Below are 15,919 nucleotides of genomic sequence, written 5' to 3' on the forward strand. Positions count from 1 at the left end.
ATCCTTGAAGCTGAACTCTAGCTAAAACATTTAGGGGTCTATTTATAAAGCAGTGAACCCTACATTCACTGAAACATTCCCTGGTGGAGGTCTAGAAATGGCAGTGATTGTTTTCAACCAGAGAATTTTTACGTGAATGTCACATTCACTGCTTTATCAATAGACCCCAAAATGAAGGAGAATCTCCCAATGACCATTGAAGGTCTGGTGTCCCCATTAGGAAATTTCTCCTCTGCACTTGTTCTAAAGACACCGCACTTCCTGATGAAGTCCAAGCTCAGCCAAATATATTCCCACCACCTACCCACAGTCATGTATTGGGGCTGCCCCCATCTTGGTACATTGGCACATATTGGGTGGACCCCCTCTGTATGTGTGGGTGAGAAAATAGAACCTCATTCACTCACTTCTCATTATGAACCTACACAAGAATCCTGAAGGATTCACCGCTCAACAAACCTTACAAAAGATGAGCGGGAGAGAAAAACTCATCGCCAATATCTGCGGTGCCAATACATTGACTATTGGGGGACGGAGAAAGAACAGCGCCCCCTGGAGCCGAACAGATAAAATAATGTAATGGGAACAGACAAACCACTCCAATCTCATTTAATCCTCCCCCCACCCCTTTTTTTCTTTTCCCTTTCCCAACTCCTCTTCTTTCATTCCACCTATTCTTTCACCTTCCCTGCACCAATTATAATCCTATCCTTACCCCTACATATCATGGTGCCCCCCTAATCTCCTCTATTGGGGGTCTCCTTACCAATCAGTTCTAGATTATTATATATTACCACTGGTCTGGTCACTTACCTGTACAAGCTCCTAGATCTATGAATAGGTAAGTAGTGCAATGGGCTCACCTGATTGGATACAAGTTGGAGTCAGTGGTTTGGGTAGATCCTCATATAATATTATAGCTGACGCTCATTGTACAGAGATCCTATTGTTGTCCAATCAGAGGAAGCCATGCTGCATGGAGGTGGCAATGGCCATTAATGCCCCCGTGCTCCCCCATTTGGAGCGTAGTCCACCCTATCGTAGCTGCTACCCCTCCACCCTACATGTCCCCCTTCTACTCATTTGCAACCCAATGTATGCAGAAATGTACCATTACATATATATGTATAAAACCAGTACATATTGTATGATTTACATCTTATACTCTCTGCATAACCCAAAACCAACTAAAGTGTCAGCTGATGGAATCTTCCAATCTCTCCTTATATTGACACACGGGACGCAATAACATACATGTAATGCATGATGAGATTGCTACATGTATGTGCAGGACACAGATATATGCAGGAGACAGACATGTGCAGGAGGAAGACATGGGCAGGAGGCAGACATGTGCAGGGGCAAGAAGTGCAGGAGGCAGACATGGGCAGGAGACAGACATGGGCAGGAGGCAGACATGTGCAGGAGACAGACATGGGCAGGGGATAGACGTGCAGGAGGCAGACATGGGCAGGAGACAGACATGGGCAGGAGACAGACATGGGCAGGAGACAGACATGGGCAGAATGCAGAGATGTGCAGGAGGCAGACATGGGCAGGAGGCAGACATGGGCAGAAGGCAGACATGGGCAGGAGGCAGACATGGGCAGGAGACAGACATGGGCAGGAGAGAGACATGGCAGGAGACAGACATGGCCAGACATGGGCAGGAGACAGACATTTGCGCGGGACAGACATGAAGAAATGCAGAGTTGATCCAGGACAAGTGTTCCAGGAGCCGATTACTCCATGGGGCCATATAGCTTGTCAGGGATATTTACAGAAGAAGATTCCATTAATAATTAGACAATTTGTGGGCGATTTGGTGCGCAGTCCTGTGAAATCCGGTCTGGAATGTCTTAAAGGTAAAGTCCTGCATGTTGAGCAATAAGTTAGATTTGGGTTAGTAATTGAGGGTTAGAACTCCTGTTGGGTTTTTATTGCTATTTGGGTTAAAGAGATTTTCGCTCACTTCCTCTTCTGCTGACAACTTTATACCAGACAGGAATTCTGCAAAAAGACAGGAGACAGAAATAAAAACATGCCAGGGGTTCTAGCCACCGCTTGAAGAGTTCTGCTCACTTCCTGTCTACTAGAACGCTGTCACTGGTAAATTTCTTTTCAATCAATGCTTTTTTAGAATAAGGCAGCAGCCAATCAGATGCCCCCATTCAACCTTTAATGGGAAAGTACATCAATACCTAACTTTAAATCATCACAGAGAAACAGGAAAATCCAAAAAAATGTAAAAAAGTAAATGTGGCCGGCATGAAAATGCCATTGGACGTCGCGCCAGCAGAATGCCTGCGGTATCAGGTGATGGGCCAGGAAAGTACAGGAGGGTGGGGCCTGCGCCTTTAAGGAGCTAAAAAAAGAAACATTCCTTTGCATGAGACATCATCTGCAATCAGCCAATCAGAGCAGAGCAGGGGGCGGGACCTCCCACAGGCATGTGAACTTGTTCATTCATAAAAAAAAAAATGGGAGTAGGGCAAATCCTGCAGATTATCACTTCCAACATATGTCAGAGCATCACAATGTGGACTGCAGGGGATGGGGGAGGCACGTATAGGACCACTACAAGTCTCAGCATGCTGTATAGGATGGTGGGTAACATGAAGGTTGATTTACTGGTTAAAGAGCTGTAAAAAAGTTAAGGGGGAGCACTAAAACAACCATTGACTGAGGAACTACAAGTGCCAGCATGCTAGGGAACACAAAGCCTTGTTGGGTTTAATGTAAACTCATCAACTAATTAATGAGCTGAATTTATCCTAAAACTTGGCGTTCCAAGTCGCAGGTACTAAAATAATGACCAGCCCTTCCAGACCGCACCTGGGATAATCTCTGCAGATGATTGCACCTGAGCTTTTATATGGGCTGCATGGTATCAGCATTTTAAGTGACCGAGGAACCACAAGTGCCAGCATGCCCAGAGAAAACTAGGACAGGGATTTCCCCAACTGGTGCCAGTTTGTGCTGTTGGTGAACTACAAATCCCAGCAGCCTCTGTTTTCTGGCATATCTAAAAATGACATCATTTTATTTATAATCACAACTGATAAAAGAATTTATTTTCTGTCTTAATGACTTCCAACCCTCAGATACTCCCCAGCATGCTGGAAATTTTATAGAAGACCCCTGGAGCCCTTTATTCTTCATTTATGCCCCCCAGTGTTTCCTTGCTCCCCTAGGATCTCATATTGGATCTCTTATTTCCATGCTGTATGAATTATGTGCTCATTGATCAGTGGTGGCCTTCAACTCCCAACCTCCGCCCTCCTCCCGGCTGACGACATCAGGCTTGCAACATTTTGCACTTTCCCTCTGCCCAATTATCTATTTCCTTTTTCCTGGTGAGACATACCGACATGAATGCTCAGGGCGATACCTTTTTATTCATTTATTTTTCCCACTGCCGCAGAGCCAAATCAAACTTTGGCTAACAAACTTTCTCCTAAACATTGCATTTCCCTGTGGTTCCCATGTGGTTCCCTGGTTACCAAACTTTGCAAAGTTCAGGGGCCGATCCATAAACAGCAAAAGCGTTAGATTTCTGTCTAGATCGCAAGCTCTTGCGACAAAGCCTTTCGGCTATTTGTCTGATGTGTAGCATCCAGGGGTGTAGTGGGCAAGCGTGGGCATGCCGTGCCCTCATTTTTTTTGGGAATGCCCTTAGACCCCCGTATAGGCTCTCCCTGCGCACTCTCCATGGTTAGCCTTACCATCTTACCCCTAAATAGAACATGTGCTCTTTTATAAAGTATATGCCCATTGTACAACCCTACAGAATATGTTGTTGCTTTAAGGAAAGGATGACAAAAACTGACAGTGTTCTCTGTACGGCACTCGGAGCTATATAAATGTATACCAATAGTGTGTGACTGTGGGGTTAGAGTGTAAGCTCCTCTGTACGAGAGTCTCTGGATGAGACTGCTGTGGTGTATTGCGCTGCGGTATATGTTAGAGATATATAAATGTATAATAATAGTGTGTGACTGTGGGGGAACATTAGAGTGTCAGCTCCTCTGTACAGAGACTGATGGGACTGGCTCAGTGTTCTCTGTACAGCACTGTGGTATATGTCAGAGCTATATAATGTGTAATAACATTAGACATTAGAGTGTCAGCTCCCCTGCACCACACACTGATATTATATTCAAAGTACAGTACATCAGCAATGTGCCCAGGAAATGATGCCATGCCTTACCTGTGGCTTCTTGTCTGCTAAACTCCACCAGAAGCAGCAGCAGGAAAGACTTCATGAAGTTCCAGGATTTCATCTTCTCCTTTGGTGGCACCAGGCTACCCTAGATCTGATGTGTGATAATCAAGGCTCAGTGTGGTGCCAGGCTCTCCTGTGCCAGGCTCTATGCTATGCCAGCCTCTCCTGTGCCAGTCTGCAGTTAGTGCTCGCTTGCCACGTGTTGGTCTAGGTGAGCGCTCTTTGGTGCCAGCTCTTCCCTGGCGGTCTCTCCTCTTCTCATTCCCTTTCTTCCCTTCTAGGAATGAATGAGTCACTCTCCTCTCTCCCTCTCTCCTGGCACTCTGAACTGTCTCAGGCTGTCTGGAGGAAGGAGTGAGTCACATACAGACCTCCCTTTTATTTCTGCCCTGCTGCCCTCTATGCTGAGAAAATGTCCTTCTTCTTCTTCTTCTTCTTCTCTAACTTTCCTAACTTCTTCTTCTTTCTCCTCTTCTCTGCTCTCCCTGTGAAACTTTTCCTGTAAGTCCTTGGTCTCCCTTTGTTTCTCTCCCTGTCCTCCTGCCTTCAGCTCCTTGTACAGGAATGAATGAGTCAGACTTGGTATCCTGAATCCATAAGCAGAAGGTCTGTCCCATTTCCTCTATCCACCCCCAGACTGTGACGAACATGAAGCAGGGAGGAGGAGAGGAGAGGAGGAGAAGAAGAAGGAGGAGAGGAGGCTGATATACTGACAATGTGCTCATTCCAACCATGTGCAGAGCAATATACCAATGTGAAATCTACCTGTGTGTACATTCGGGGGTCATATTAGGAAAAGTGAATAATCCCCACCGACTAAAGTACAGGTTAAGTATGGGAAGAGATGAGGAAAGGAGAAATAGTGGGGAGCAAAGTGGAGTTGGGTGTAAAAAGGAAATATGGAGTTAAAACAGGTGGAGGCGAGAGCAGTTAAAATAAAACATAGGAAAAAAAAGAGAGCAAGGAGTGAAGTGGAGAGAAGGAAAAGTGGAGGAAAAGAGAAGAAAAGTGCAGGGGAGAGAAGAGGATGGGAAAAGAGGAGATGAGAAAGAAAAAAAGGAAAGAGGTAAGATGAGTGAAGTGCAGAAAGGAGATGAGAAGGAAGCATAAAGAAAAGCAGAGAGGAGAGAGAAAAGGGGAGATGAGAGAGGAAGAGATAGATGAGGAGAGGAGAGAAAAGCGGGCAGTAAAGTGGAGTTGAGTGTAAAACAAAATTGGGGGAAACGGAGAGCAGTTGAAAGAAAAAAGAGGAAAACGAAGAGTGCATAGAGTGAAGTGGAGAGAGGGAAAAGAGAAGAAAAGTGGAGGGGAGAGATGAGAATGAGAGGAGGGGAGATGCGAGAGGAAGAGGTAAGATGAGTGAAGTGCAGAAAGGAGATGAGGAGAGGGAAAGAAAAGCAAAGAGGAGAGAGAAAAAGAGGACATGAGAAAGGAAGGGATAGATAAAGAGAGGAGAAAAAGTGGCGTTGAATGTAAAAAATGAAGAGAAAAGACGTGGAGGGAAGTTGAAGGAAAAAAGAGAATGATGGGTGAAGAGAGGAGATTTGGAAGGGGAGGAAAATGGAAGAAAAGCAGAAGGGAGAGTAAGGGTAAGATGTTTGAAGTCTAGGGAGGAGGTGAGAAGCAGAAGGAAAGAAGAGCAGAGAGATAAGAGGAGAGAGAAAAAGAAGAGATAAGTGAAGTGGAGTGAGAAGATTTGAGAGGGGAAAGGGAAGGGAAGGAGATGAAAAGTGGAGGGGAGAGATAAGGATGAGAAGAGGGGAGATGAGAGAGGGAGAGGTAATGTGAGTGAAGTGCAGAGAGGAGATGAGGAGGAGGTGGAAAGAAAAGCAGAGAGAGGAGAGGAAAGAGAAAAAGAGCAGATAAGAGAGAAAGTGATAATATTAGGAGAGGAGTGGGAAGTAAAGTGGAGTTTAGTGTAAAAAGAAAATGGTGAGAAAAGACAGGAGGGGGGGAGAGCAGATGAAAGAAAAGAGAGAAGGATGAGTGAAGTCAAGAGAGGAGATTTGAAAGGGAGAAGAGGAGGAAAACATAAGAAAAGCAGAAAGGAGAGGAAGACAGATAGGAGGAGAGAGAAGAAGAAGAGATAAGATGGGTGAAGAGGAGAGAGTAGATGGGAGAGGGAAAAGGGGAGAAAAAGTGATCAGAGATGAGAGAAGCAGAAAGAAAAAAGGTGAGAAGAAAGGAGAGGAAAATTAAAGGAAAGAGAAGATGAGGAAAAGGAGGTGACATAGGAAAGCGAAAATAGAAGAGGAGCAAAAAGAGATCAAAGGGAGGGAAGAGAGGAGTGGAGGGAGAATAAGAAAGAAGTGACAAAAAAGAAGGAAGAAGAGGAGAGAGAAGTAGGAGAGAGGAAAATAAATGAGGAGAGAAGAGAAGACGGAAGGAATGGGTAGGAAGTGGGAAGAAGAGAGAAGGTAAAATGAGGATGCAGTAGAATGACAGCACAGGAGAAGAGAAGGGAAGAGAATGAAAAGAAAAGAAGGAAAAGGAAGGAGAGGAGAAAATAAAAACAGAAAGTATGCAGAGGAAGGAAAGGTGGGAATGGGTTAGTAGAATACATGTGAGGAAAAGGGAGAAGAGAGAATAGAATAGGATATCTAGATAATAGAACAGGGAGGGATAAGAAGAGAGAAAATAAAGAAGAGAAGAGAGGTTGGAAGGTTTAGGAGAGAAAGAGGGGAGATGAGAGAATAACATAGAATAGCTGCATAGGAAAAAAGGAAAGAAGATAAAATAAGAAGAAGAGAGGTGAGAGGGTTTAAGAGAAAAGAGTTGGAGAACAGGACATATTAGAAGAGGAAGAAGAGGTAAAGTGAGGAAAGAAGAGCAACTAGGAAGAGAAAGAAGAGAGTTGGGGAAAAGGGGCCAGTTGGCCCTAATATATACAAATAAAAAACTGAATCACTTTTGGAAAATTTGTGACCAATATCAGCCCCAACATTTTCTCCGTGACCTCATTGCCCTTCGTCCAGGCCGAGCTGCTCCTCTCAGGTGGGTGATATAATAATAGAATTGGCAAATTGAAGTAAAGCAACTTATTAATCAAGTTCATTCTGATTGGCTGATTTGCATTTATTCTTTTTGTATTGATTAACTTTAACTGTATCCATGTGACGGAGGCCCCTCCCCCGCACTCCCCTGATGCTAATTACAAATCTCCATGCCCCGGGGTTTATTTTTAATCCTGTGTGCGGGGATCTCTGGAATTTACTCTATGGGAAAATATTCAAGTGGAGGAGTAACTGATATTGTGTGTGTTTACAGTGACTTTTAGTGGCAGCAAAGGTTCTGCTTGGACTAAGAAAGAGGATCCGGTAAGGGTAGGAGACATTTTTCGGAAAAACTTACCTGGAGGGAAAATGCTTTGGCTGCTGCAGAGATCATATATGGCTGGGCAATGCAGGGGATGAAGGGTGCCAAGGTCCAAAATAGCAATGTACTCAGTCGCACCCAACCTTTACAGCGATCACCCTCTTCACCCAGTCATGTGGGTCGCCCTGCCTGTCCATCACCTGCTCCCGTATAGGTTACCAAGAAGAACTGAAAGGAATCGGCACATGCCAATGCTATCAACGTGACATTACAACAGTGCTATGGGTGCAACAACAGCCTCCTGTATGATAATCAAATACCAAATCCTTTTATCCTTTGATGGTTAAGGCCTACGCTTTGCCCCCTATCTCTGAGACAAATCATTTGTATCTCACACGCTCCCCTTCCCAGACACTGCCGATCACAGTGGGAGGGCCAATCCAAAAGGAAGTGGGCAGGACTGGGTGTGGTCAGGAGATGATTGACAAGCTACAGGCTTGACAATGCTGATAGCCACACCCACTGCAACATATAGTGCAAGCGGGCACAGCTTATAGGATGGTGATAACTCTGCTCTGAATTTAGGAGCAGAGCAGCACCCCCATCACAGGAAGGTGCTTTTGGTGAATTTTACTGGCAGGATCATTTGTAGGACTTTACAGGGGGACTAAGAGAATTCTGTAGGTAGAGAATTTGATATAGGGCGGCTTAAAGAACGTCTGGCACCCAGATATGATGACCTCATGGACACTTACCATCTGCGTGCCCACTTTATGAATGGCTTAGAGGGGGTTGTTGCCTACAGTGGGCCCCCAAGCAAAGCTGACTTGCTACCATCCACCCTCTTGTGCATTGCAACTAATATCAAAAGTTTGGCCCTGGCCCCATTGGCTAAGAAGTGTCCAGGGCCCTTGTGTAGCTGCACACACTGCACCTCCCTCTGTCTGCCCCTGGTATTGCTGATCCTAACTGCATGGGACCCCAGCCATGGACATGAATGGGACGATCTGTCTACATCTTCAGTAGCTGAAGCTTGTAAAGTGGTGCAGTGAACAACCAAGGAACGGGGATGGTGGTAAGTATTTAGGTAGGTGGCTACCTGGTGGTCATGGGGGTGTAAATCTTCATCTGGAATGACTATAAATACTGAATACTATTTATCAATACGCATCTCATCTTATTGGGGTCTCCTCGGATTGCCCCCCCTATTATCTTTGCAGCGTCTCCTCCAGTATCAGTCCCCAGGAACGGTCCAGGGTGCCGCACGCTCTGCCATTTACACGATCAGCACTTCCTCCATTGTCATTGTCACACATCAGATACGCCTGGAAATTCCACAGAAAGAAATTCTGCATTTACCTAACTCTCAGCATTCTTTAAAAATTTCCGTCCGCCAAGGGCCAGACTTCAGGCAGGGAATAATTGTGATGTATGGAAACAGATTTAGCTCGCCCAACCCGGAGCTGCGACCTTTACAGGGGGTAATATGGAGTGTTTTCTGTGAGCGTGCTATTATTATTATTATTATTATTATTATTAATATTAATAAACAGGATTTATATAGCGCCAACATATTACACAGCGCTGTACATTAAATAGGGGTTGCAAATGACTGACAGATACAGACAGTGATACAGGAGGAGAGAACCCTGCCCCGAAGAGCTTACAATCTAGTAGATTATTATATTATGGTTGTGGGGTTTATGTGTAGGGTGTTCATGTGACTTCAGTTTTACCTGCTTGCTGTTCCATATTGCTTTTTAATGGATATATTGTAAAGATTTATTATCCCCTAAGGACATTATTACCTGATATCTAAACTAAAGACTTATTACAGCTTACAGATCTTTGCATTAATACAGAAATAGCTGCTGATCAGGAATCTGGTGTCCTACCTGGAACTGCCCGCAGAGATCAGGACTGTTACAAAGCTACATTTCCGCTGCATTAAAGGATCCCCAGAGCACAGCGGCCTCCATAATTCTCAAATAGAAGAAGTTTGGCACCAGCAGGGCTCCTACAAGAGTCGGTCGCCCGACCACACTGAGCAATCGAGAGAGAAGGATGACCAAGAACCCGGTGGGCTGACTGAGGTCCAGAGATCTGGTGTGGAGATGGGACTAACTTCCAGAAGGACAACCGTAGCTGCAGCCATCCACCGATCTGGGCTTTATGGCGGAGTGGTAACGGAAGCAAATCTCAAAAACGGCGGCTTGAAGTTTGTTAAAAAAAAGAACCTGAAGGACTCCCAGACTGCTGGGTCTGATTAAACCAAGGTTGGACTGTTTGGCTTCAAGTTGTGTCTGGAGGAAACCAACCGCTCAATACCATCCCAACTGTGAAGCATGGTGGTGGCAGCATCATACTGTGGGGGTGTTATTCAGCAGCAAGGACTGGGAGACTGGGAAAATACTGAGTGACTTAATACACACATTGAAGACAAAACAGGAATGGCTTAGGGACAACTCTGTGAATGTCCTACACCAGGGTATGTTTCAGTGAAAGTCAGATTCACCACCTTAGAAATAGACCCCCTAAAAGGTTCATTATGAATTGCTTGTGAAGTCCCATCAGTTCTTTGCTGTGTCCCTCTCCAACAATAAAGATCTATTTGAAACATGCAAGGTGCACAGGGTGACATGACCATCTCCCAAAATGAAAGCGCTCTTCCCTGAACCCCCATCGGAATAGTCAGAGTATTCTGGCCCACCTACCTGAAAACGGAAGGACCCCCTCCCTATAGCCAATCATGTGCAGAAGAGGAAGGACCCTACGGGCCACACACCCTGCCCTTAGACATCATTGTGGGGCTGAAGACCATACATAAACATGGACTTATAGAAAAATGTCATTTCACTTGGGACATGTTCCCATCACCCTGTAATGTTGGTGACCATGTTATGCTCATGGGCTTTGTAAGTACCTTAAAAATTTGTAAGGCAGCTTCACAAAAAAAAAATCTTCTCCCAACTATACATTAACTTTCCTTAAATCGAAAAATGCTACCAATATTTAAATTAGGATGTGTTCCCACAGGTTCCTCCTGTCCCCTCCCCCAGTTATTTAGCTGACAATACCCTGTTCAGGAACTTTGCAATTAACTCGTCAAAATAGCAAAGCGATGATGATTAGCCTAATTTTTGGTGAAAATTCCTACAGGCCACTTACTTTCCCATGGTGGAGGTACATTCCATTCCATATTACGGTACAATTACTATACATTCCAATACATGTCGGGACGGGGCCACAGCCAGGTGATATCTCCATGAATGGGATTCTGAAGGATAATAATGTCTTAATCTTCATCAGCTGTCTCTATAAATTATTAATTCTGGCTTTTATATATTTACTTCTGGATACTTCCCCACCTTCTAGATTGTAAGCTCTTCGGGGCAGGGTCCTCTCCTCCTGGTATTTGCAACCCCTATTTAATGTACAGCGCTGCATAATATGTTGGCGCTATATAAATCCTGTTTATTAATAATAATAATAATAATAATAATAATATTATACTGCTGTGATAATTGTTACATAAATATTTTCCTTCTTTGCATCATTGTAATAATTCAGCCCAGACTTCTACTTTCTGTTTGTATTTGTTTTAGCAACTTGTATGTATTTCCAAACAGCAATCCCAGACTGATTGAAAACATTCAATGTGTAGTGCTCTGTGTACTGGGCTGCCATGGCAAGTCTGCGCAGACACTTGGAAGTTTCCACTGTGAGAGCTGCACCGCCATCTAGTGGTAGAGGAATGCAGCTACAATGTATCCATCTCTAATATTTTCTGCTACAAAGTAACAATGTGTTGCCAATCCAAAAAATTTAAGGGGTCATTTGTTTAGAGGGAATCACTTGTAAACTTTACACCTATGGAAGTTTTTTTTTCTTTTTTTCAGATACAGATGCTTATCGCTATGACCGATTGGGTTCCTGTGACCTGGGAATTCGTCGATGATCATAGGAAAGACGCGATCCGCAGTGTTGTGAGCATGCAGCGCCAAGTTCACTGACCGTCTGTAGACTAGGGATTGTAGGGGATCAGGAAGGGAGAAAACAGATGGAACCCTGAAGACTAAAGAGGAGACCCGGCGCAGATGTACAGTGTACTCGAAAGAGCCAATCGTAAGTGATGGCGGTAAGTAAACAGGTAAGTAATTAACCCCCTGAGCGGTAACCCCTAGTGTGGCTCCGGGGGGAAAAAAACCTGCTTAAAGCGTCCCTAAGAATTTTCACTTTTATGTAAGGTAAAAATTCAGTTTTTTTAGGTGTAAAACAAAAAATTAATTCTTGGCCGCCTAGGTGATCAAGAGGCTCTTGGGTGCTTCTTATGCGCACACCCAATCATCTCGGGCATGAGCAGAAAGAGCTTTTTTGCGCAAAGACAAACTTGCCGAACTTGCACATGCGCAGTGAGATGGGAAGAGAAACCTGGAAGAACCTGGAAGAGAACCTGGAAGAACCTGGAAGAGAAGAGAAAGATGGCGGGGCCCGGACGGATTCCAGGACAACACCGGACCCGATGCAGGACACCCCCGGAGCGATCGGACTGGCCTCCGGGATTGAGGGTAAGTGTATTTTCTTTTTGAGTTTTCTGCTATAAAGCAGGGGTAGCTTAAAAAATAAAAAATAAATACTTACCTGGTCCCACCGGCGTCCTCCAGTGTCTTGCCCCTACGATCCCATCCTCTGGCCGCATCCTCTTCGTCCAATCTGTGCCTTGGCAAGTGCGCTGACGTTCCCTGGGAGTTCCCGGTAACGTCGGTGTGGGCGGGAAGAGCGGCGGGAATATCGAAATTTTTTTACAAATTCATTTTGTATTGAATCCAATACAAAGTAATCATTATATATATATATAAAATATATATAAATACATATAATTATATATATATAATTATATTATATGTATGTTATATATGCTACTGTACAGGTATATTACAGGTTTCAATAATTTTAATTTATTTACGCACTCTTGTTTTAACAGATTTTTGTGTATTTTATTTTTTTAAGTTTTTATTTACTTACGTGTTTTTTATTTTTAATTTAAGTTTATTATTTACATTTATTACATTTGTTAAATATTGGACATATTTTGATGTGTTCTGTCTACGAATTACAGGCCTACAATGTAAAATAAATTTTCATGAAAGACAATGTTACATTTTTATATAAATCCAGACAGAAATTAACGGCCCAGGAGGTTAAACGAAGACTACCTGTAGATGAATAGGCGTAGAATACCTTGACCTCCTTGCAACCCACTGCTGTTGTAAGAGATTGCTGACATAATACATTTAGGTATATTTACCGAAAGCCATTGGGCTCTATTTATAAATTATTCACCCTGTCAATTCGCCTAAAATTAGCTGATTGATGGTTGAATCTCTACACTTTTCCCCTTTCAGTTCCCTTATTAAAACAATGACTTGTTCTGCCACCTAGTGGCCAATCCTAACAGTGCACATCTGTCACAATAGGAAATGCTATCAGTATGAATGAAAATTATGAGTGAATTGACAGGGGAATCTTTTATAAATAGAGCCCATTGTATTACAAGAGATCCATGAAGCTTATTCGTATCAAAAATGATTCCCTGATATTTGATGGCCCCCCCCCAAAGTGTAGATCTAAACCCCTGAAGAAGCCATTTGTGGCGAAACGCGTCGGGTACATCAAATAACATGTTTTGATGGTTTAATACTTTGGATGGTTAACAGTTTATAAGTTGACTAGTTGTTATATGTCTAGTGCCCACAACTGACATAGGATGAATCCCAAGAGAACATTGTGATTCAATTCAGTTTTTGTTCACGTAATGTATTGAGCAATGTTAATGCTCTAATTACTTCTGTCGGACCACTAGGCTGTCTAGTGGCCCCTTGCATATTTTTATGCTGATGTACCTTGTGTATCTGTCTTATGAATACACTGTGTGTGCCAAAAACCCTGCTCAACTCTTTGTCTTCACTTCTAAATGGTCTATATAAATATAAGGGTAGGCACGTCATTACTTTTTTTTCAACATATAATATGACTTACTATCACCATAAATATACGCTAATATATTTATTATTAAATTATTATAAATATTTTATATAAAATCTTTTTACCTTGTTTTATCCATTTTACCATTTCATTGCCACTGATTGCTTCCTTTTAACCACTTCCGTCCACATAATTTGCTCCATATCTAATATTTAGATTTATATATTACATGGGTAATGCTGCATCAATATGGGATAACAACATAAATCAAGATATTGGGATGTTTGTGGTATTTGTAGTTATAATAAATACATTTATTTAACTATATTTCTAAAACCATACAAAACCATCCCACCATCTTTACACCTTATGAACAGACGTTATAGAGAACAATCCATATTACAAATTCCAAAATATTAGATCTGATCAGATAACCAATGCACCTTGATTGTTGGTACAACGTCTGTTCTCAACTTCTCATCTAATTTTTATACATTGTTAGTGCATTTTCAGGTCATTGTAGAAATACCCAACACGTTTCATAGATCACATGTTTGCTTCTTCAAGGGACAAATAGCTTAGGGATGATCTACCTGGACCTATATACAGCAATTATGTACAGATACACAATTACAGGACTCCATGTCCAAATGTATTTCCATCTTGTTGGGGTGGATCCAATAGTTTCACCTGCTTCCGATTACCAGCCCATTGAGTCTTTACCCCCCATCCCAATTGCCATTTCTTTTTATCCCTTTCTAACACTGCTGCCCCCTAATCTCTTCACCTCCCCCTACTAATTTATGGTTTCTCCTGTTAAAATGTCTTTTTACGCAGGATGCAATTTTTATTTTATCGGGTTGGTGCACTGACCCCTCCTGGCCATAGACTTTCTATTTCATTGCTATGGCTTTTTCACCCCTGGTCCTTTGGGTGATGGTATTTGTACCACTGTGTAATAATTAGATTGTCCCATCATTTCATGTTTTTGTTACATACTTGTTTTTGTCACTCCAATATTAAAATATATACTTTTCTATAACCATGATATTATATTATGACTTCCTCACTCATAACCTCACACACACGGCTCCAGGACTTTTCTAGAGCTGCCCCGACTCTCTAGAATGGTCTTCCTCATCCTTTTCGGCTTGCTCCTACTTTCTGCACATTGAAAAGATCTCTCAAAACCCAACGCTTCAACCTCAGCTACCCGTCTTCTGTCTCCTAAACCCTCACTACTCACCCACCATTCCATATCCGCCTCCTATTGTGTGATACCTCCTCCACCTCCTAGATTGTAAGCTCTTCGGGGCAGGGTCCTCTCCTCCTCCTGTGTCACTGTCTGTAGCTATCTGTCATTTGCAACCCCTATTTAATGTACAGCGCTGCGGAATATGTTGGTGCTATATAAATATTGATATTATTAATAATAATAATATTTACTAGTATATCCTTGCAAGTCAAACAATATATATAATACACCAAAAATTCCATCTACACCTTTCCATATAAATTGTGTCAAAGTCCGTTTGATATGCAAATCCTACTTCAAAAAGGAGTTCCAAAGAACGGCAGAAGGTAAGGACACCAAAAATATCCCTTTCATGATCCACAATGGGATTTGGGTATTGGTGAGTAACAATGAATGTACATAATGAGCATTTGATACCTTTATATTTAAACAATGAGCCTTTGTGGTCGTATCTCAGCCACTTGTATAGATTTCAGTGTAAGCTCTCACAAATCTATCACATATAATTCTGCATAATATCAGAGACGGGTTTCTGATAAGGTTTTATTGTTAAACAGGTGGAAAAATTCTCCCTTCCCTACCTGCTGTATTGGTGTCCATTTACCCCCCCGCCATTCTATGGAACACCATTCTGAAATTAAATGGACTTTGAGTGATGATTGATATTGGAAGGCTTGGATTACACATTGTATGACTTGGATAAATGCACTGTAATATGACTAAATCCATACATATGATTTTTATTTAGATTTACAAGTATATCACTCTTGGGCTATTTGTGACTTGAAAAAGCCGACACCTAATCTGCGAAACGCGTTGGTGCCATAAACGTCAATGACTTTGAGAATGCATTTATAATGTATGGTAATTGGAACGCTATTCCACCATTTGAGGGATATTGAACATCTAATGTGCTGGATGTTGTAATAGTATTAATAATAATTTATATAGCGCCAACATATTCTGCAGCATTTTACAAAGACATAGTCATGTCACTAACTGAGCTCACAATCTAATGTCCCTATAATAGTCATATGTCATTTACACATGCTTGATTTTGGAATGTAGGAATAAATTAGAGTGCCCGGAAGAAACCCATCCAATCATGGGGAGAACATACAAACTCCATGCAGGTGTTG

General features: G+C 42.6%; 1 protein-coding gene across 1 annotated transcript in view; it reads right to left on the minus strand.

Annotated features, from left to right (window-relative positions):
* Positions 1-4,808, minus strand: part of TNFRSF12A (TNF receptor superfamily member 12A) — a 10,045-nt gene extending 5,237 nt beyond the window's left edge. The window contains exon 1 of the mRNA XM_072417185.1: positions 4,211-4,808. Coding sequence (XP_072273286.1) covers positions 4,211-4,283 — 73 coding nt within the window. The 5' untranslated portion in view covers positions 4,284-4,808. The remainder of the gene's footprint in view (positions 1-4,210) is intronic.
* Positions 4,809-15,919: the final 11,111 nt, after the last annotated feature.

The sequence above is a fragment of the Pyxicephalus adspersus genome, chromosome 7 (genome assembly GCF_032062135.1).
Source record: "Pyxicephalus adspersus chromosome 7, UCB_Pads_2.0, whole genome shotgun sequence".
NCBI lineage: Eukaryota > Metazoa > Chordata > Amphibia > Anura > Pyxicephalidae > Pyxicephalus > Pyxicephalus adspersus.